The 19,752-nt window shown below is 42.4% G+C and overlaps 1 protein-coding gene across 10 annotated transcripts; it reads left to right on the top strand.

Moving 5' to 3' along the window:
* Positions 1–73: 73 nt before the first annotated feature.
* On the top strand, positions 74–19,260 carry LOC148641799 (RNA-binding protein EWS-like). Of its 10 annotated transcripts, none has more exons than XM_088617706.1 (18): positions 74–160; positions 3,361–3,397; positions 3,715–3,766; positions 7,476–7,602; positions 8,134–8,148; positions 8,748–8,943; positions 10,554–10,721; positions 11,314–11,606; positions 11,908–12,100; positions 15,092–15,129; positions 15,833–15,868; positions 16,098–16,213; positions 16,464–16,593; positions 16,933–17,031; positions 17,204–17,330; positions 17,967–18,064; positions 18,242–18,479; positions 19,036–19,260. In XM_088617706.1, the coding sequence occupies exons 1-18, from the start codon at positions 145–147 to the stop codon at positions 19,073–19,075; spliced, it is 2,019 nt and encodes a 672-aa protein (XP_088473832.1). In that variant the 5' UTR covers positions 74–144; the 3' UTR covers positions 19,076–19,260. The 10 variants fall into 10 exon arrangements, with proteins under 10 accessions (XP_088473832.1, XP_088473830.1, XP_088473831.1 ...); XM_088617704.1 differs by having other exon boundaries at positions 8,745–8,943; XM_088617705.1 differs by having other exon boundaries at positions 8,131–8,148.
* Positions 19,261–19,752: the final 492 nt, after the last annotated feature.

Here is a 19,752-nt window from a genome sequence, read left to right as displayed (position 1 = left end):
GTTATTACGTGAATGGATCCTAAACTTTCCAAATGGATCGGATTTTTTTGCTTCTTCTCCTCCACCTACGACGGTGAGAGTTGGTAGAGGCTTAAGCCCCTCTTCGCGCATGCGCGCCAGGAACACTCACAGAGGACACACGAAATGGCGTCAGCAGCTGGTGAGGGCGGCGGGGAAGCCGTTTCGATTTATTACTCGGTTTTATATATATATTTTGGTGAAAATGGCAAACAGATCTGACCGCTGTTACTAGATGGCACGCACTGCAGCATGCTCCCCGTCCCCTTGTGGCGGTGTTTAGGCTGTGAAAGCGAGATAATTGCATTATTGGGGGATGGGGTGGACGTACATCCCCATTTAGTTGGAATACTTTTGAATTTCAGGGTTCTGCGCCGGTTGCATCGGCCTCTGCAGAAACGCCTTTTCCTCGGTGCCGTAAGACGGGATCGTTTTTTTTTTCCCCTCATATTTTGTCCGTGAAGGGGCTGGATTTGCAGCGTACGGAAGGACAACTGTTGCCTTGTGGCCGGTGTTCAAAACTAATCAATTAAACCAAGCGCATCTCTTCCGTCGGGCGGCGTAAACCCCCCCCCCCCCCAAAAAAAGAGTGCGTTTTATTTGTTAAAATGTATTTTCGTGCGCGGTGTGCACGGTCGCTTGATCGCGTCCGGAAACAGCGGTGCTCGCCGGTGCGAGGTGAAGCGGACGGGGTGGCCGCGGTCGCGGCCTTCTGAGAGTGGAGACACCCTGGCCGCGACGGAGGAGGGAACCTCCCGCTACCCTGACGGAGAGCGGGCAAGCCGAAATGAGGCGTGCATATCGGGCGGTTGTACAGCGTTACAAGCGCTTGAATGGCGTGTTTGGGGGGATCTAGCTGAGCTGTTCGTGGGGGCGCCTCGTTCTTCACACCTTCGCGAGTCCGAGGGCCAGATGTGGTTGTTGTTGTTGTTTACTCCCTTACCCCCACCCCCAAAAACAAAACTCGCCATAATCGGAGTGCACGCAGCCCCCTGGGCGTGTGTGGGGTGTTCCGGCCTGCCGGATCGCGGGTGTTTTCCCGAGCGGCTCCTGCGCCATGCGGGGCTGTCAGACGCCGCCGGCTTGTTGTAAAAACGCTGCTATGGCGACCTCCTCCTCCTCCTCTTCCTCCTCCTCCTCCTCCTCCGCGCTGCAGCGCCAGCTGCATGCCCAGGCCCTGCCGGGGTCACACGGCTGCCCACACTCCTGTTGGGGCGCAGCTGTAGGTGTTGTTGTGGGGATGGCCTTCGCTCAAACCCCCCAGGTGCTTGGTAAACGCTTATTATTATTATTATTATTATTATTATTATTATTAATATCGCGATGGACCCCCTTTTTTTTGCAGTGGAGAAGTGCGTCAGATATCAAACTTCTTTTTTAAAAAAGAAAAAATTGCATTTTGAGCAAGGTATCCGAGCTGTATCGACGCGACTCCGCGACTTGGGTTTGTTTGTTTGTTTGTTTTTTAGCGTGACGGTGTTCCCTCAGCCCGCTGTGCGTGGTGAGGTGATGGGGAATGCGAAGGACAAAACTGCACGCAGTTATTTTGTCTGAGAAAGGCTTGGTTTTGAACCTGTGATATTCGGGCTTCTACTGCTGTTAAGGCCTTAATGTATCTTATTTTTAGTTTTCCTAAATTGTAGCCAGTGATATCCTGCTGCATTTGTGTTCAGCTGCTGCATACCTGAGTTGTCCTTGTACCTGTGTGCACTTTCACGCCATCTTCGATCTGTACTATACCCTCTATACCTTAAAGTATAATTCCTCCTTTCACAGGCTTGGGATGCTTAGTGCTGTGTTGCCTTCAAGTGTCTGTGGGCTGTGTGTGAACTTTGTCCCCTGTTGTCCAACTGGAAGACTAGCCCTGTGTTATTTTACTGGACGTTGCACTCTGGGATCCCTATCTCTCCACAGAGCTGAAGTGATCATTGAGGCTGTTGTTTCAGTGTTTACAAAGGATGTGCTGTTTCATGGTTTTGATAGTTGTTTGTTCTTGCCCAACAATGTCTGTAGCTTCTAGCTAATCCTGTGGCCATTGTTTGTAAGCTCACAATGTTCCTAGCTTTCCTATTCAAACATGCCATAACTGCTACATGAGTGAATACAGTCATTTGTATATGTGAAATACCCTTGGAATTTGACTATAACTAAACATGATGAGATTATTTTAAAAAGTCTGCAGAACTTAATGCTGGTGATGTTTAAGCCTTGCTTTTCCCTTCAGTTTTTTTGTCTTTACAGTGCTTGACACTGTTAGGCATTTGCATCTTGGTTAGAGTTGTATTAATTTGGTCTTCAAATTCCAATACAGACAGCAGACTCTTTTGTAATTCTCTTGTCTTTCTAGGTTTTCTTGCAGAATATACAAGTGTTTTAAATTACATATGTCTAATCCCAAATATGTGTTTTTGTAAAGGCTTTATATTGGATTCTAAATGTGCTTTATTTAGAATTCATGATATTATCTAAAACTATTCCACAAACATGCAGTGACTGGTAGTTTAACGCGTATATGGCTGTTGCCACAACTGTAATGTACTGTGTACATGGCTTTCTATGCTCTGAAACCTGAGCAGGTAATTTTCTCAAATGCCCTGTTTGAAAAACAGTTGTAGTCCAGTTTATGTATACTCATTATGGCCCACAACTGTGTAATGCTATTGACAGGCTTTACCTGAGGGTCTTCCATTCCTAGTTCTGCAGAGGTCCAGCACAAGAGGTTTTGTAGTGTTCTCCTAAATTATGTTTGTAAAACTGTAGAATATTGTAATTGTGATAAGATTTTTAGCAGACTTTTATAGCACAATTATAAATAAGTTAGGCATCAAGAGCCAAAGATCCTTGAATTAAAATTTGCCCAGTAATTGTTCCCAGTTTTTAGACGTAGGCCCAGGTGATTCAGGATGACCTGTGTTTAATTGACCTGATAAATCATGTAGTGTATTTTGAAGCTTCAACATTTCATCTATCAGAACAGTCTACATATCTTCATTGTAGCCAAGAGTTGAAGACTCCGCAAATATAGAGCCAAATGATAATATGCTGTTTTTAAGACTATACAGGAAAGTGCATTTTAAGGTTCCAGGATTAAAGTGTTCCTACCATTTCATTATTAGAGAATAGAGCCGACAGCTTTAGCATTAATTTCCATCACCTTCTAGTCATCAAAGTGTTTCCAAAGACGTTGATAGCGGGTAGTATTATTTGTAAGCGTACCAAGGCTTTTTTGAATCTATTGGTAAAGCAAAATATTTCATGTAGGAGGTGAATCTAGAGTCCTTGTGAGATTAGTGCACAAGGAAGAACTTTGTTACAAGTTCTAATTTGGTTTCTTTTTTCCAGATTATAGCACCTACAGCCAGGCTGGAGCCCAGCAGGGGTAAGTGTTTAAATGTGGCTCAGTTATGGAATAGGTGGTTAAAAGCCTAGCCAGAAAACTTAACCAAGATGTTCCAAGAGCTCAATTTGGCTGATGTCAGTCCTTTCAAGTTTAGGACGAGTAGGAGTATAATATTTGACTTTTAAACAGGTCTTTGATTTCTTTTACCGATAACAATATGACTGCAGACTAAAACACTAAATTTGTGAGAGGGTCATTTTGACACATTGTTTGCAGGTGGTGGTTTACGGAAGTGAGTTTTTTTGCTGAAATGTTAATACCTGATCAATGTCTGAATTGTATTTTTCAATTTTTAGGTATGGCTCCTATGCAGCCCAGCCAGCTCCGGTATATGGACAAAGTACACAGGTTGGTGACCAAAGTGCCTTTGTATGAGCAGAGGTGATATTGAGATCCATCTGTCTTTAATTTAATTTTGTCTAAAACTTTTACATTATATATATATATTCGTATGAGCTTAACATGCAGAAGTTACATGGCTATATTGTTACAGTCAGGTGCCTCAGCCAGTCGCGGCTGGCATCGTCCAAATCAATAAAGTTGCCGGGGCATCTGAAGCGAGGGCAGGAGTATAGGATGTGGTCGGCCGTCTGCTCCTTGCCATCGCCGTATTCGCAAGTTGGGTCATCAGTGAGACCCCACCTGTGTAGGGTGGCCCGGAAACGGCCGTGTCCGGTTCTTAGTCGGTTCAGCTTGACCAGGGCTTGTCTGGGTAGGTCATTTCCAGCAGGTGTGTTGGATACTTTGTCAATAAATTGTTTCAGTCTGTGGTTATTATTATTCCATGTGTCTTGCCACTTTTTGTTAGCCCAATTAGTGCCATTGTCGTTTGTTTCTTTCATGAGGCGCCTCATTGTGTTAGAAGATGAGTGCCAGTTTTCTAATCGGAGGATTGTGGTGTTCCAGTTGCAGATGGCATCGTGCAGCAGGTGGTTGGAGTCATCCGAGGCTTTCAGTGCAAGGTTGATGCAACTTGCTTCTCTGCGAAGGTTAGGTGGGGAGATGCCGCTGAGAATCGGTAGCAATTCAGTGGGCTTAGATCTGATGCACCCGGTGATAATGCGCATGCTGTTGTTCAGGGCTGTGTCTACCTTCTTCGTGTGGCTGCTGTTGTGCCGGGCAGGAGAGCAGTACTCAGCTACCAAGAAGGCCAGAGAAAGCACAGAGGTGCGTAAGATGGTGAAATTTGCACCCCAGCTAGTGCCAGCTAGTCTTTGCAGGAGGTTGTTCCTTGCTTGGGTTTTTGCTGCTGTTTGTTCGAGATGTTGCTTGAAGGTCAGTGAGCGGTCAAGGACGACTCCTAGATATTTCGGGCTTTTCTCAAATGGAATAGTTTTGTCTTCACACTTGACATTGATTATGTTAGCAAGGCGATTGGCGAGGTGGAAAATGCTGCTCACTGTCTTGCATTTGATGCTAAGTTTTAACCTCCAGTCTTTGAAGTAGCAGTTCAGCTTGTTCAGGTCATTCGATAGTGTAGTTTCTATTGCTTTGATGTCTGTGGAGCAATGCATAATAGCAATGTTGTCTGCGTATATGTACTTTTTGGCAGTTGTACATGGCAGGTCAGCTGTGTAGATGTTAAACAGCATTGGCGCCATCACCAAGCCTTGCGGGACGCCATTCTTAAGGTAAAATTTCCTGGAGGTGTCATTGCCCAGTGTTAAGGTCAATGATCTGTTAGAGATTAGTTCTTGGATAAAGAGGACCATTTTCTTGTTTGGGATGGTACGAAGCAGTTTGAGTATGAGTCCTTTATGCCAGACTGTGGCCACAAGAACAGCACCCGCTTTCTTTTTTTCTTGGAAGCATTGTTCAATATCATCAACCATACAGCAGACCTGGGGTGAGTTTCCCAAAAGCATCGTAGCGCTAAGAACATCGTAAACTCGCACTTAAGGTCGATCGTTAATTTACGAGTGTTTCCCAAAACCCATCGTAACTAAAGTAGAATGTTAAATCCTTCGTAGTCTACGTGCTCCCCGACCAACTCTTTAATCACTAAGTGCTTCTTAAACTGGCTACCTCTTGCGCCAACCTTAGCGACAGAGATCGCCAGACAGAGTACATTCAATTCACGTCATGACAATTCTCTGGAAATATAGAATACTAAGATTTTATATTAAGGATTTTGATATTTTGTTGTACTATGTAAGAGGAAATTCAAAAAAAGAACTTTTATTTATACAGTAATGAATTTATTAATCATCTTGGGTAAATTTCGTATTCATAAGTCAAATGTTTTAATAATACTCTTTTAGTACTTTTGGGGTGGGGTTTCAATTGTATTTAAATTCCATAAAGAACGTGAAACATGTAACATTTTACAATGGAGCTCCACACAGGGCGGGCTGAGAACAGCACCTGGGTTCTACCGGACTATATAGCGGGACGGAGGCTGGGATACAGTCTCTTCCCTTTGCGTTTGTGTGTTAGTGTAGGTGCAGCGCTGTAACCCCTGTCCCTGTGTGTCTACCTTTCCCGATTCGAGTTAATAAATGTGTTGTTCAACCCCATTGCCTGAGTACCACGCCTGCTCCATACAACCCGCGGTCGATACAATATTTAAAGTTCGAATACCGTTTTATGTTCTGTCGTGATTGTTAACAGTAAAGCTTAGACCTACTTGTTTTTAAATTTGATTATAGGTCCTGTATTTGTTGAGTGACACGTGCCAAGCTTAGTTAATTCTTCCATTGAGTTCCAATACACCCAATAACTATAAATACGTTTTTTTCTCATGGAACACTGCGATTCTTAACTATGGCAGCGCGCCAAAAAATATTGCTTTAAATCAAAGATGTCGTACAGGACGCATACACTGTCCAAACTTGGTTTTCTTTTATGGCATGTCAGTCATTTATTTTCTTTTCTCTTAGAAACAATAAGGGTCCTATTTTGTACCTGTCTATACACTTTCGCTTAAATGGTTGTTAAATTATGTTATGTTTGCTTCATATTCCTTTTCACAACTTTATTTCATCCCACTGAAGGACCAAAACCGACACCATATAATGAAAGAATTGTCAATCGATTGTTTTTCTATCAAATTGTGATGCTTTTTGCTAAGCGACTTCAGGGGCGGGGTTAACAAAGAAGTACTTTATACTCGCTCGTTAAATTACCGATTAAGAGGGGTTTTGGGAAACGCACGAAAAACAGCAGAGTTAAACCTTGAATGGATGCCCAGTTGGCTAGGGCCTCGCCTTCTGGTGTGTTCTTTCGATAGCCCCAGTTGGTGTGTTGACAATTGAAGTCACCAGCATAGATGACAGGATGCGTGTAGCTTGGAAGACTGGAGAACTGGGTACTAGGTGGTTTGTAGATGTTGACAATAGTAAAGCCTTTTATTTCAATAGCAGTGCACTGTGTAGTATCTTCGTCCGGTGATTGGGCTACGTGCTTTGCATTTTTGTCAAGTTTTACTAGGGTAGCCACTCCATGGTGTGCATGATGTATGGCACCTATGAGGTGGTAACCATATATATATCTTGATATTGTTGTCTTCTTTGGTGTGAGTCTCTTGAAGAAGGATCACTTGAGCGTTATGCTCTTGAGCCAGGTGGTTGATGACCACGCATTTGGCTCTAGTTAGGCCTTCCACGTTGATTTGCAGGATACATGGACCTGTAGGTTCTTGAAAGACCCTTGGTTATTTTCTTCTTGCGTAGTACAATTCATTACTGGTAAGCATTGCATTGCCTGGAGGTCACTACGAGGAAGTAGCTCTTTTTGACCCCACTTTTACATTTATAGCTTGCAAGTAATAGGAATAATTTTCACGGTTGCAAGTAACTAGAGGGAGAAATATAGTATTTTGCCATTTGTATGTAGTGAAAATTAACAGTATTTTCCATCTGACTGTTAAACAGTTTGTCGTGTACCGGACAGTATTCACTGGTTAATTGTGCTGCATGTTTTTGTGGTTAGAATTTGGATTAAGATGTACTGTTTAAATTGTCAAGGTGATTTTCAGAATGTTATTTTGTTTGATCTTGGAGGAGTTCTGGGATGAATGTGTCTTGCACACCTGGTCTGATAAATGTGTATTCTGCAGAGCTATGGTCAACAGGGGTATGGATCATATGGCCAGCCCAGTGATTCCTCCTACACACAGACAGGGTCTTCTGCTGGGGCATATGGGCAGACTGCCTATGGCACATCCTATGGGCAGCCACCTCCTGGTAAGTCCTGAACATGGGTCTATTTCTCAGTTCAATTTAAAATACTTTATTGTGTATTATTTTGTTTAATATGTTAATAAATTTACTGCACAATACCGAAGGAAAAAGATCTAGAGAGTACAAGATACGCAAATATATACTGGACAGGTCATGGTGTTCATCACCTGTTACTTTTAAGTGGAATGCTGTAGTATGTTAAATTAGTTTTAACTTTAAATACTACGGGATAAATTCAGACATTCTTATTGCTTATTGCTATTCTTAGTTCTTTGATAGTCTTAATTGTGTATGTAATCTTTCTTGTTATTATATTAAAATGTGTTATGTGCTTTTTTCTTACTAATTGATAGTTGGGAGTCCTTACATTTCACTCTTTGAGTATTTGAAAATATTTGGAGTGCTGTCTTTTTTTTTACAAGCTGGGATTTTATTTCCAAGTTGTATTATAGTACATTTAAATTGCAAATAGTTCTTCAAATGTCACATTCTAATTTACCCTCTGCTTCCTCTGTGATTGCTACCTCAAAGCAGAAGGGAATACTACAGGTTTGAGCAATGACATTTTTTTGCATGGATTTGTTTCCCCATTTCACTGCATCTGAAATTTGTGGGAGCCTTTTGAGTAATGGTTGACATTGAAGTCGGTCAGTGTGAACTTGAGATGGCTAGTTGTGTTTAAAGCTGTTAAATTATTGTTGCATTTCAGAAATTACATAATTGTAACTTTCTTTAACAAAGGATTTAGGATATCTCTTGTGATGTCTTGTCTAAATGACACTGCTCCTCCAGAGTTGCAATTTTAAATCTGTGTATATTTAACAGTCATGCAAATCTTAAAGGGCTTCCTACAGTTGGTTTGTTAGTCATTTTAAACTGAATTGTTTGTGCATGATTCATACCACTCTTCAGAAATTGATTTAGAAAAGGTTCAAATTGTAGTATTGGAACTACTGTTTTGTCCAGCAAATAACCTCATGTGCCTGGTCTAAACAATTCAGTGTCCCTATATGAAAGATGTTACAATACATGTACGCCATGTATCACCAGGTTCAAGTCGAGACATGTGATGATTATTTCACTCTTTGAGCTGTCCTGTGGACTTGGGATTTGTGGACCCACTCTGTTAAACTTTCAATCTCTAGCAGGTTACAGTGCAGCCCCCACAGCTCCGCAAGGCTACAGTCAGCCTGTTCAGGGATATGGGGCGAGTGGATACGACACCACGAGCGCCGCTGCCACCACGACTACGACTCCCACCTCTTATGCCACTCAGCCGGCCTATGGTGCCCAGCCGACCTACCCTGGCTATGGTCAGCAGCCGGGCTCTGCTGCTCCTTCCAGGTAATTCGTGGTCTTTTCCCTGATCTGAAAATTTCTGTATGTGTTGCGTTTATTACACTCATTTACACTCGTACACCCTTTCCTTGCACATGATGCATTTCTTCACATTCTTTTATATAGTGACTTCTAAAATCTTTTTTTTCCTGAAGGTTGTATGATGTCTTGTCTTGCATTCCCTGGAAAATGTATATATTATTGCAGGAGCTGTAAGAAATTAGGATATTTAGTCAATAACATCTTCTGTTATATTTGGGTTTCTCCAGATAAACCGTGATGGACTTTGGTTAACAAAGCGGATAAGTGTTTGTAGGTGGTGTAAATCTAAAACTGCGAATATTGTTTTGCATTTTTAAATTTTACTTTTTCTAAATGTAATGGACTAGGTCTGTGATCCTGGTTCAGCTGTTCTTCATATTTAAGTGTTGGGGCTCAGCTGGTTCTGTAAACATTAAGACGATTCTTCATGTGTGAATGGCATCTCGTGACTCATGGTATTTAACAGGTTTTCACTGCTAGAAAGATGTTTAATCAGTTGCATTCAGTTTGCAATATATATAACTTAGTTTTAGTTGTCGTTTATACCATTCATGTCTTGTGTTTTTGGTTTGTCTTTTTGACAACTGGCTGATGTCGCAGTGCTTCTGGACTCTACATGAAGTGTTGAGAAAATGTTGTTCAGAGTAGCTTTTAAACTTTGAAACGACTGCAGAGTGATTTTAAGGACTTTAACCCCGATTGGCAATTTTGGTAGGCTTTCTTAGTTTGGCATCTGATTGCAAATAATGTGACTTTATTGCTTTTCAAGAACTCATGAAAAATCCAGCCCGTTCATGTTCAATTTAATGAAGCTTTGATTTAATTAAATGTTATGGATTTTAAAATGTTTTGGGAAAGGTGTTTTGATGTTCTTTATAACATAACATATTATACCATTTAATCTTTTATTACAGGTAGCAACAGAACATTGCATTCAGTTTTCCATTGGTTATGAAGATGTTATAAGGACAGTCGTTTATGAAATACTGTGCTTTAATGGCACAAATGTGAACGTCTGCGCTGCACACATTAACAGCCATCAGTGCTGTAACCTGCTTTAGGGGACACTTGCTTTATTATATCAAAGCCCTGTAGAAAAACTAACAAATACCAGTCCGCCTGCAGTTTTTTAACTAATAGGAAAGAGGTTATCTTTATTTTTCTCTTTGAATTTTTCTTTGCACTTGTCTGGATTCTTTGATGTATCCATTTACTAAACTATTTTGTCAGACACTTTGTATATAAATTAACATTTTACAGGATTAAACAGGCAGGTTCCTATGCGGAGGCATCAGCTTGAAATCCAAATTTTTTCGTGTACTAAGGTAATGGGACAGTGGTTTCCCCAAAATAAGATCATGTTCTCCAAATTTATAAGTGGAGAATATAAAGTACCCATTGGTCTATCCTTAAAATGACAGTAGATATTTAAAGGGATTCAAGTTAATTTCAGCCTATTTCCAGTAAACTTAAAAACCTTTGTGAACTTTGTTTTGATGCAAGGTACATTCATGGTATATTTGTATTTCCTGGTAAAAGGAGCTTATAACCTGACTGCTAAATTTAACTTTTAGAGCACAGGAGGTCAGCAAGCCACAGGAGAACCCCCCAGGCCAGTCTAACCCTCCCGGCTATAGCCAAGGCAATCTGGGGTACAGCCAGAATAATTACGGTTATCCCCAGGTGCCTGGCTCTTACCCTCTGCAGTCAGGCAGTGCCCAGGCTTCCTATGCTTCAACCAGGTAATTATCCCGGCAGGCAGCTCCTGGTGCTCCAGGTAAGGTAGACCAGTGGTGCTTGTTTCCGTACTGGAGGTTGTTTATTTTAACAATCGCGTCTTGGCTTAGTTAGGGGAAGGCTCTACATCTTTGCATTTTCCTCTCATTCTTAAAACGGCGGCTTAACCTCTCGAGGAGTGTGGTGGTGTTATTTTTGGCATGTACAGCGGTAAACTATAAATAATGCAAAGCCTGTTATGGGGAATACTGTGCTTTCATTCCTAAACTATATTGGAAAGTGGACCAATTTTAAAGACCTTTTTTTTTGTATTTGACTTATAAACCGTTTTCACTTTTTAGAAAGGCTATAGCTTGGTCGTTAAAGTGTGAAAGCGTATTTCATCTTACAGGAGATGCATTAATGTAGAGCCCCTGCCTTGCTTTTTGTTCCAGGCAGACTTTCATAGTATAAGATTTTCCTTAACAGGATTATGCAGAACTCAGGAGTGGACAGGCTGCATTTAACAGTCTTTCCCCCCCCCCATACTTCTTTTAGTCTCTGTACTTTATTGCTGTGCAGGCTTCCACTAACGGTCCATGTCTTTCATTGCTATAGCTACAGTGCCAGCACCCAACCCTCCAGCTATGACCAGAATACCTACACCCAGCCTGGCCGTTACATCCAGCAAGGGGGGTATGGACAGCAAGGAAACTACAGCCAGCAGGGCTCCTACAGCCAGCAGGGGAGCTACCAGCCGCCGCCGCCGCAGCAGCAGGCACCACCACCAACAAGTTACCCTCCCCCGTCCAGCTCCTATGGGCAGCCGCCTCCTAATCAGTACAGCCAGCAGGCCGGAAGCACTTACGGGCAGCAAAGTGACTATAATCCCCCCAGCCAGTACAATAAAGGTATCGTACACTTCTTATCCCTCCTTTTCCAGTGTGTTGCACCCGATGGGATTCTGCACCTGCCTTCCAGGGTGGCTCCCGTGGGAAACCTGTTCGGTGTTTTGAGACATTCAGCCTGTGATCAGAACACAGTGTATACTAGGTGGTACCAGTACCCTTTCTTCAAACTTCAGAATATAAAAATCTGCTTTGCTCTCTTATTCTTATTCAAAAGTAAAACGGTAAAAATCAAATCTCCTGTAAGGTGTTGGAGAGACCGTCCGTTAGCTGACTGTTCTGCTGGTTTCCCCCGGTCCCGCAGGGAGTTACCGGCAGGAGCACCCCAGCAGCATGCGCAGTGGCTTCTCCGGGCCGGAGCCCAGCGGTTTCCCGGGCCTGGGGGAGAGCCGCGGTATGGGCGCGGCAGATAGCCGTGGCCGTGGAAGAGGCGGCTTCGACAGGGGTGTCATGATCAGAGGAGGAGGGAGAGGGGGAATGGGCCGAGGAGGAATGGGGTAAGGAAACGCCTTCGTTTTCTCACTCAGCCTTCTTTCACCTCACAGGGACCGATGAGACAGGGCTGAAAACTGCACACGTTACTGGTCTCTGAATGCACACACATGGCAGTAGATAGCAGAAATACAACTGGTTTTAATAAAGCTCACCTGGATATGAGCTTTAATTGGAGCTATCTGAAAGTGGGCTTTCTAAAAACACTGTAGTTCTCATCTTTTGAATTTTCATTACTTTTAAAATTGCCATGTTAACTTCATCCATTCACATCTTCAAATTCTGTGCCACGCTCTTCTGGATGAAGAGTATTGTTTTGGCCAGACCTTGAAAAGGTAGAAATTCAGGACATTTTTCACATGCGGTGTTTTCAGCCCTGCAGTCAGTAAGGCCAAAGGTCAAAAGGTAATTCTAATTTGTTTGGTTGAGGAGCTGGAGCAAGCATGCTAAATGTGCTTTAGGCAAACTAAAGGCTTAGGCCTAAAGGCTGATTTTATAAGGTTATCTAACTGCTGTTTTTTCAGCTTAAGAGATGTAATGGTCAGGTAGCTTCAAATGACCAAAACACTTTATATATGCAGGATGCTATAACACAATGCCAAAATTGAATGGGTTGATGATTAAAACAGCCGTTAATTAAAAATCGTGGTGGCAATATTTACAGCTTAGCCTTATTATAATAGGTTATCAGGAATTGCTTTTCAGGTAAGTTGTGTACTGAGGATTCTGGAGCTATATTTCCGGAAGATATTCTCAGCTTTGTGGTCAAAGATCACATCTGGTTTCCTATAGCATCCTGCATGTTGTAAACAATTTCTGTATGTAATGCAGAACTGGGTAAATACCAGGTGAAACCGCTTCAGGAGTAAGAAGAGTGTATGTGCCCTAAAATACATTCTGTAGAGAAGTGTTAACAAACCTGAATGAATAAGTATTTGTTGTGATAAAGTTAAACTAAATATTTGACGATAGTGATGGGGCTTCCTGAACGGTACACCTTTATCCTCAAATGCTTAGAAATTGTGGAAAATGCCATTTTTGTGGTTAAACAGGTGAAAGCATTATGAAGGTACCCAATTGATGAACGTTTCGTCTTGCCCTTTGTCCAAAATGCCTGTTTGGTCTCTGCCTCCTTCCTTATCATATCTTTGACCCTACACTCTGGACAAGCCTATTCTAATCCAGTTTCTGGAGGACTGGTGTGTCTGCAGCTCTATATAACTGAAGAGCTCGGTGTAGTGGTTAAACTGGTCCAGTTGAGCCAGTCATTAAATGATTGATGGTAACAGAAGAGGTTTAATGAAAAGCTGACTGATATGTTTGAGGACCAATTATAACTTCAGCTACAACCTTATTCTTGAGAGTGCCAAACTCTACAGATCTTCTTAATTAAGTTCTTAATGATGTGAATAAAATTACCATATTAAAATTCTGAGGAAAAATTTTTAATTGTATCAAATTAAGTGTAATTGGAACCAATTTATCCCCCTTCTCTACAAGTCTTGTACTGCTGGTTTGAACACACCCTGACTCACGACAATTAAAGACCAGGTCTGGGAAACATAAAACTTCTCATTGTTTTTGTTTAGCAAAGCTTCTGCTTTTTTTAAGATTTTGATTTCTATCCAAAGTTCAAGTTTCTTTCTGCTGGGTATCCAGACAGTGAACCAGATTTTGTTTTAAATAACACTCAAACTATGATATTGGTTACTTCCTGCTAGGCAAACCAAGCCAGTTGTAGTATAGATATTTCTAAGGATTAATTTTAGCCAAAGAGGTTTGATTAGGTTAGTTTTGGAAAGGGTCAGTGAAGGGGGGGAACTTTTCTGGGTTTCCTTTATTAGCTTTGAAATCAAATGCTTTCACCTTTTATCCTTGCACAGGTAAGGAGAATAAGATTGTGGTTTTGACATTCATTTGGATTGCTTATGTTTTGTCTCGAATTATTCTTTAACGTGAACACTTTTTAACATGCTTTGTCGCATTTATATGCTACAGGTTACAAAGTGAGAGCCATGTATACACATCAATACTTTAAAAGTACCTGTACTCAGTACTGAGCCGGCAGCATAATGAAAGTGGGACTTAGCGAATCGGTGTCTGCGTATAGCTGGAGAGATGTCTTTAAAAGTGTGAACTGTGAAACTGTATCTTCCAAAATGTATTTTTAAATGCCTTTATTGCTATTGTAATATGGTTCTATATGATGGAAGGTTTTTTGTATTTTAGAATTGTGTAACTTTAGTTGAACGTTTCTGTATAAAAGTGTATTTGGTGTGTATTTTCATTTTAAAAGCTGCATGTATCAGCTTACATTGTAATATGATCATTTCTGGTGCAGTTCTTTTGTATTTACCCTCATGCTGGGCATCTCGGCATCCTCATAGATGGCACCATGCCCTAATAATGCTTCCTGGTATGTGTTGGATGGGTTTACATTTAACTTACATTTACATTACATTTAACTGGGTTTCGCAGCATACTTGCGGTCCTAAATTTGGTCTTACTCCGTCATTGGTACTTTCCCACTTGTTTTTTCTCTGGGTATTGTATGGGAATATGGTGGCTGAACCTCAGTTCCAAAACGATCCGCAGTACTTGATACTTTGTTAGCAGGTGGAGTACGAAAGAGCTGCATCTGAAATAATACGTTCTTTTGTGCTGTATGAAATGCAGGGTTTTAAACCCAAATGGTAATAAAGACTATCCCCCATTCCCCAGCACCCACCCAAACCTCAAACTGTCCAAGCACAGCCCCCAGCCCTTTTTTTCGAAGAAGGGCCTGAATGGATCTTGGAAACCCAACAACCCCACTGCCCCTGCCTAAGATAAGCTCCACATGTAAATAGATAAGCCTTTGTAAACCTGTCAGTTGGGGGTTGTTGAGAGATCTAGCCAGAACTGTGTCATCCCCCCACAAGCGAGCTCCCTGGGCTCGAGGTATGGAACTGGCTCTGTAAGGGAAGTCGCCTTCATATCTTCGTTTATTTCCCCAGCATCGCTGGAGACAGAGGTGGCTTCATTAAGCCTGGTGGTAAGTTAATGAGTATTACACTGGCTAGTAAGACAAGCAAAAGCGTTAGAGTAAAACCTCTTTTAAGAGTAAGCACTTGCAGTGGTGTACAATATTTTTTAATTACGAAGTGTACTGCCGGCCATAAACGTTGGGTCTAATAAGGGGTTCAAGCTAGGCCCTCTGGGCAAGGTAAGAGTAATGAACGCAAGGGGTAATTCTCCTAGAGTAAATCGGTCACAACCAAGGAAACCATGCATTGCAAAGTACACTGTTTCACAATGAGAAATTAATCTCTGAAAAGGGCATTTGTGTTTTAGTTCTAAGAGGAATGTGTTTATAGTTAAAAGCCCCTCACTTTAGGATGGAGTCCAATTTGAACCCCTGGTTTTTAATTCAGAAATGGGTTTTCATGTGTTTTGGAACCACTTCTTAAAAATGGCACGCCTTTTATTAACTGGGTATTGAAAAATTGTAGAGTAATTTTATAGATTGTGTACTTTTAATGAAGGTATTTTGAACTCTATCTTAATCATTAAGTGTCTTGACAACAAAGAAGCAAAAATATTAAACCTTGAATGCCCAAAGGTTTCATTCCTTATTTCAGCGAGAGCTCAGAAGAGCAAGTGTGCCTGGGTAAACGCATAGATAGTTTATTTAGGTAGTGGTGTTAACCAGCGCCCTCTTAACTTTTCTCTGTGTTTTCTTTCCTGTTTGTGACCAGTAGGACCCATGAATGATGGACCCAAGCCAGATATGGGTAATTTGCATTTTCTCCTTGCATGTGTTTGAAGTTTAAAGCTTGGTGTTAACTCGTTTGATAAATGTACCTGTCAGGAATATAAATGAGAAAAATTGGAAGTGACCTTAATATGTCTTGTAACTTTAAGTTTCAGAACATAAATCGTTGCTAGACTAATGTTTGAAAATCTTTCTCCACTGTGGGGTGTGGAGTGCTAGTGTATTAAGGTCATATTTTTCTTTTACAGCTGTTCCAGAAGAAATAGATGACTCTGAAAACAGTACCATTTATATTACTGGGCTTTCTGAAAGTGTAACTTTGGAGGAAGCTGCAGAGTTCTTTAATTATTGTGGAATCATTAGGGTTTGTATATTTTTTTGTTCTGTATTTTTACAAATCTGCCTGTTGAACTAGTAATGGGTGCATATTTGGTGGGTGACCATTTCATTTTCTGTGTTCCAGTGCATCTGCTAAAATAGATTTTTACATTTTAGAGCCTCTATAGTTTTCTTTAGGTAAATGAACTTTTAACTCCTTGTAGGTTTGCTTACATGCTTGACCATAATTGACAAGGGCTAGAGTGTTCTGACTTAACCAGCACTTTGTTCAACAGATAAACAAAAGGACAGGCCAGCCTGCAATTAACATTTATACCGACAAGGAAACGGGAAAGCCAAAGGGTGATGCTACACTCTCCTATGAAAATCCCCCAGATGCCAAATCTGCAGTTGAATGGTTCGATGGTAGGTTATCTTTATGGTATAAAATGTTGCTGTGTTGATGTTTTCCTGGTGCAAGAGAACATGTTAACGGGGATGCTGTTCTGCATTTGTCAGTGAGCTTCCCCTTGTATGCAGTGCATACTCTTTCAAGTGCAGATTGATTGCACTCAACATGGATACTTTAGAATTGAGTATTAAGTGGCAAGATGGGATGGGTTGTGCAGATGGGCAGTTTATTCCCGGTTATCTGTGGATATGTAGGGAGAGGGTTTACTGTGTTTTCTTGTACCAGTGGACTCCTGGTTGGAGCTGGTGCCTTGTACTGAGCCACTGATGACCTTGTTTATTTTGACTTCCAAGGCAAAGAGTTCCAAGGGAAGAAGCTGAAGGTGTCCATGGCCCGGAGGAAGGCCGTGGTGGGAATGATGCATGGAGGAATGCCCCCCCGAGATGGCAGAGGTGCGTTGGGGTGTGGAGGTGTATGGGGATGCAAGAGAATGGGCATGTGACCAAACTGTCAGTGTTGACATTCTGACCACTCTGGACGTGGGGCTGCAAGTTGCCTTCAAGCGGGACTCGGAGGAGCCGTTTCTCGTGTGTCCTGTGCTGATGGCTGTGGTGTTCCTGACAGGCATGATGGGCCGGGGCGCTGACAGGGGTGGCTTCATGCCCCGCGGGGGGCCTCGTGGAGGTGGACGGGGCGGCCCTTTGGGGAGCAACATGCAGCAGAGAGCTGGAGACTGGCAGTGTCCCAACCCGTGAGTATCGCGCCGAATAAACCGGTCAGATGTTCTCGAGTGCCTTTGAAATGTGCGTCGCCGCCATCGGCCACTCATCGCAGTCTAGTCGAACATAAAGATTGCACCACCTAGCTTGTTTGCTAGTAGTTTATTTATCCATCAGTGTGGCTGAAGTTTTCAAGAACACCTCATCATTTCTGTCAATAAATTATCTCAATTTGGTTTCCTCTTTACACCCATCTCTGATTTTAACACTATTGGTTCTAAGTCTGTTGAGTTGATTGTCAATTCATATGCCTTTAACAATTCTTCAATCATGATTTCCCTTTTTGTTGCTTCCCCACTTTGTCGAGAAGATGTCTATACAAACATCTTTTTCATAAGTAGCATCTGTAGTCTTAAACATCCACCAATTATTTATATAGTCTTGAATTTCCTTTGCAGCTTCTACTGTGCTTAATACATATTTTGTATCCTCAAGCTTCACCATGCGAGAATCTTGACTTGACCTAATTAAAGTTGTTGTATCCCAACAGTGCTGCCTACCAGGGAAATGGGTGGCTCAGATCAGTCCCACTAAATACAAGAGCTGCTAAGCCATGCGTTGATGTAACTGTGTGTTGGGTAAAGGGGTGTTATCTGACTCTTTTTCAGTGGCTGTGGCAACCAGAACTTCGCGTGGAGAATGGAATGTAATCAGTGCAAAGCTCCAAAACCTGAAGGCTTTATCCCACCTCCCTTTCCCCCACCAGGTAAAGATTCCTTATACTTGATTCACAGCAAACGTTTCATACGGCAGAGGTTCGCCTTGCTAATAGCTTAGGCTCCCAGCTTGTACCCAGACGTACTCCACATCCTTTTTAGAGCGGTGTGAAGGTGGCGCATGAGCACCACCGCTCCGCCTCTTGAGAGTGCTCGGTCTTCCGCAGGAGCTGACCGCGGCAGGGGAGGCCCCGGCATGCGCGGCGGCAGGGGGATGGACCGCGGGGGGCCCGGCCTGTTCCGGGGCGGCCGGGGCGGGGATCGAGGCGGTGGATTTCGAGGGGGCCGCGGGATGGACAGGGGAGGCTTTGGAGGCGGCCGGCGAGGTGGTCCCCCCCCTATGGACCAGATGGGCAGCAGAGGCGCCAGGAGGGGCATCGGAGCTCCTGGCAAAATGGAGATTAAGTAAGTTACCGTGTGTCGCTGAAGGTGATGTGTTCTCCAGAGCGCCTTTGCAGATGTTTTCTCTCTCTACTAATAACATCGCATTTCATGAATGACCATGTATCCAAACTTTCAGGTTAACTGAATTGTAAGACACAGCAGCAAAGGACAAGAGTGGATGTAACTGGATGTAACTTGTTTCCCCAAAGTGCAAGGTGTAACAGGCAAGCAACTGCAGAGTTCAGCATAGTGTGAGCAGCCATTTTCATCAAAGTGTTTGCCAAGAAAGGCATAGAATGAGATCCCATAGGTTGCAGAGCGCAAGCTGCTCATTGCATCTAGACATGCATGTTTGTCAATGGCCTATGATTTGACTTTACCTCGGCGTTCCTGCCATTAGGAAATGCTTGTGAAGAAATTGCCTTCGGTATTGGTAAGGTTTGGATTGTAAAAATGTAGCTGGGGAAGGCCTGGCAAATTTTCTGTGCAATTTAACGGGCCTAAATACAGGCGAGTGTAGGGATTTTAAAAAGCCATTCTGGATTACTGACCACTCCTTTCATCCTTCGGTTTGCAGAGGAGAGCACCGGCAGGAGCGCCGTGACAGACCATACTGAAGTAATGTGCATTTGAAGAATTCCCATTGAATACAGGATTTATTTTTTAATAATAAAAAATGTGGAAGGTGTTGTGTAACCTTGTGACAAGCTGTTTAATGTTTTTTTTCTATTTTAAACTGTATCAACCCTCCCCGCTTTATTCCAACCTTTATTTCCTTTATTAAAAATGTTGAAAAGTGTAAGTTCTGTGTGGGCGGTGTCTTTGTCTTTCTAATAAGGTTAAAGTGCAGTCAGTGAAATAGTCACTGCCCAATGGAGGTCCTTGGAAGGATTAAATCTGACATTGTTTTCTGTTTAGAACTGTGGGATAATGTCCTTATTCAGTTTCCTGGTCAGGCATGAGGAATCGTCATCAGCTGTGAAGGTATTAATTATGCTGCTGCATTCTTGTCAGAATGAAAGTCCTCATTTTAACTGTGCTTTCCAGATGCATCATCTTTATTGTTAGAGGAGAATGAGAACATGGCAGTCTCTTCCTCCAACAGTTCTACATTTAGCTGGTGCCTTCCTCCACAGCAGTTTGTATTCAAAATTGCTCTATATGATAACTGGGCGCAAAGCAGTATAGACCAATAAATAGTACAGTTCAATGACCAAAACAAGCTGGTGAGTTCTGCGCTTTAAAAGCGGAGCATGCACTGTATCGAACACGGGCAGGGTGCACGTCAGCTCTC

The sequence above is a fragment of the Lepisosteus platostomus genome, chromosome 24 (assembly GCF_059453375.1).
Source record: "Lepisosteus platostomus isolate fLepPlt1 chromosome 24, fLepPlt1.hap1, whole genome shotgun sequence".
Classification (NCBI taxonomy): Eukaryota; Metazoa; Chordata; class Actinopteri; order Semionotiformes; family Lepisosteidae; genus Lepisosteus; species Lepisosteus platostomus.
This window is presented reverse-complemented; position numbering and strand designations above follow the sequence as displayed.

Excerpts from the sequence above, each read along its gene's own strand:
- LOC148641799 (XM_088617702.1), top strand. Across the intron at positions 3,398-3,714 it reads CAGGCTGGAGCCCAGCAGGG|GTATGGCTCCTATGCAGCCC; the intron begins GTAAGTGTTTAA and ends TTCAATTTTTAG. Across the intron at positions 3,767-7,475 it reads TATATGGACAAAGTACACAG|AGCTATGGTCAACAGGGGTA; the intron begins GTTGGTGACCAA and ends TGTATTCTGCAG.